This window comes from Galeopterus variegatus, unplaced genomic scaffold, assembly GCF_000696425.1.
Source record: "Galeopterus variegatus unplaced genomic scaffold, G_variegatus-3.0.2 Scaffold1253, whole genome shotgun sequence".
In the NCBI taxonomy this organism is placed as follows: Eukaryota; Metazoa; Chordata; class Mammalia; order Dermoptera; family Cynocephalidae; genus Galeopterus; species Galeopterus variegatus.
In genome coordinates, this window is record NW_007727364.1 from 271,590 (window position 1) to 273,582 (window position 1,993).

Below are 1,993 nucleotides of genomic sequence, written 5' to 3' on the forward strand. Positions count from 1 at the left end.
TCATGGGCGTGAATTATATAACTATTCAAAGAGACCACTGAATCAATAGAAAAGATACTACGAAATCAATTTAGAATTATGCTACTTTAGAGTCATATGAGTTTGATACTTTTTAAAGACAAACAGAATTTCAAACAAAGCTTGTCAATACTTCCCATTACTGCTGAGATGGCAAGTATGTATAAAAATAAAGAGATACTATTAGATTTAGCAATTAGGAGGTCATTGATGGCATTGACAAAGAAATTTTAACACTGCAATGAAAGCAGGATTCAAACTGACATACGTTAAAAAGTGAATGGGGAAGAAAAAAACGGAGTAGTGAGCATAGAAGTCTTCCAAGAAGTTAGACAGTAAATGGGGAAACAAATTAAATGGTAACTGATGTTAAAGGAAGAAAAATACCATTTGTTATTTTCTCATTACAAAATAACATGATTTTTTTATTAAAATATAGAAATCATGCACACATAAAAGAAAATTAAAGTAACTATGAAATCACCATGTGATACAACTTTCAAGCTGAAGGAAAGCTATCTGGGATGGACTTATGCTAAAATATAAGTTATAGGGAAGAAACTAGTAAGGAAATCTATATTTAACATACTGGTGAGACATGCTTTTTGGGATAAGACTTGGAGTCAGTAGAACCCTGAACTCAAATTACTAGCAGAATGACCTTGGCCAAGTCACACAAACTTTTGGGACCACCATAAACTGATATTCAAAGTGGTGATGATAATAACTACGTAAAGACTTAAGTGCATATGAAAATATACATTTAGCTGTTCATCATCTAAAAACACAATGGATTATTATTGATGTATAAGGAAAGGATAACAGGGCAGGGTTTTCATGGAATGGGGCAAAGAAATGCAAATCAAAAGTAGTGACACCTAGGAGCTTGGTAGTGGTGAAGAAGGAAGTTAGTAAACAGATGCAGTATGGTCAGTAGCTTTTGTATTAAGTAGAAGAAAGAAGAGTTAGAAAACTGAGGAAATATTACAGCTTAAAACTTCTGTGGGAACTCATTAAAATTATTTAAATGTGGCTCTTTTATAGTCTTGATGGTCTGCTTCACAGTTATAAGAACAGAAATGAGTAGCTTTAATATGGATGTCTCTCAACTGTGCTATTATGAGTACTAGGGTACTTAATAAATAGAAATAAAAATACTTTTTAGACTGCTTAATTAACCCAAGGCTTTGCTTCTTTTTCTTTGTAGATTTTCTGTTAGGGCAATATTGGGTAAATATACCTCTCTCTGATTAACCTAGCCTATTTACAGTCAGAAGACAATTTATCCTGCCCCATAATTTTATTATTCATAATTAGTTTTTGATTAATGTTAAAAATATTGAGCTGTGAATCTCAAAGTACAAAACACTCTAGTTTTGATAAGTGACATTAGAATGCTGTAATATATATTTCAATGAGCTTACAATTGTGTGATTTTGAATTTAATGTCTACTTGCAATATATTTTATTGCTATGATTTTACATGTCTTATATCCCCATCTTTTAAAATGCAATTTCTCTTTTAGTGAAGACATGTGGCTCTAATCTTCAAGGACCAAGTGGTACCTTTACGTCTCCCAACTTTCCATTCCAGTATGACAGCAATGCACAATGTGTCTGGGTCATCACAGCAGTGAATACAAATAAGGTAAGGGAAGACCATCTGTGGTTTAAAAAAAGCGTAATCATAAAGACAAAGGCAAAGAGATCAGGATGAAAGTTCTGTATAGAAAATATATAACTAAAGTATGATTTCAGCAATAGTTTCTACTTATCCATTTGAAAAATTATTTCAGAAATTTAGAAAAAATCAAATAGATATAATACAGCTCTAGTTACTAACATATAAATGATAACACATTAAAATTATCAATGATTTCTGAGATACATTTTTGAAGGTTGTAAGTATATTTTTTTTTCTTTTTTATTTATTTTTTAAAGTATTTTATTAAATTTTTAAATTGTTAGCATACTC

The 1,993-nt window shown here is 30.7% G+C and overlaps 1 protein-coding gene across 1 annotated transcript in view; it reads left to right on the forward strand.

The window, feature by feature from the left end:
* Positions 1-168: 168 nt before the first annotated feature.
* The window catches only part of LOC103592982 (CUB and sushi domain-containing protein 3-like), a 69,251-nt gene continuing 67,426 nt past the window's right edge, over positions 169-1,993 (forward strand). Inside the window, exons 1-2 of the mRNA XM_008575888.1 lie at positions 169-175; positions 1,545-1,666. Coding sequence (XP_008574110.1) covers positions 169-175; positions 1,545-1,666 — 129 coding nt within the window. The remainder of the gene's footprint in view (positions 176-1,544; positions 1,667-1,993) is intronic.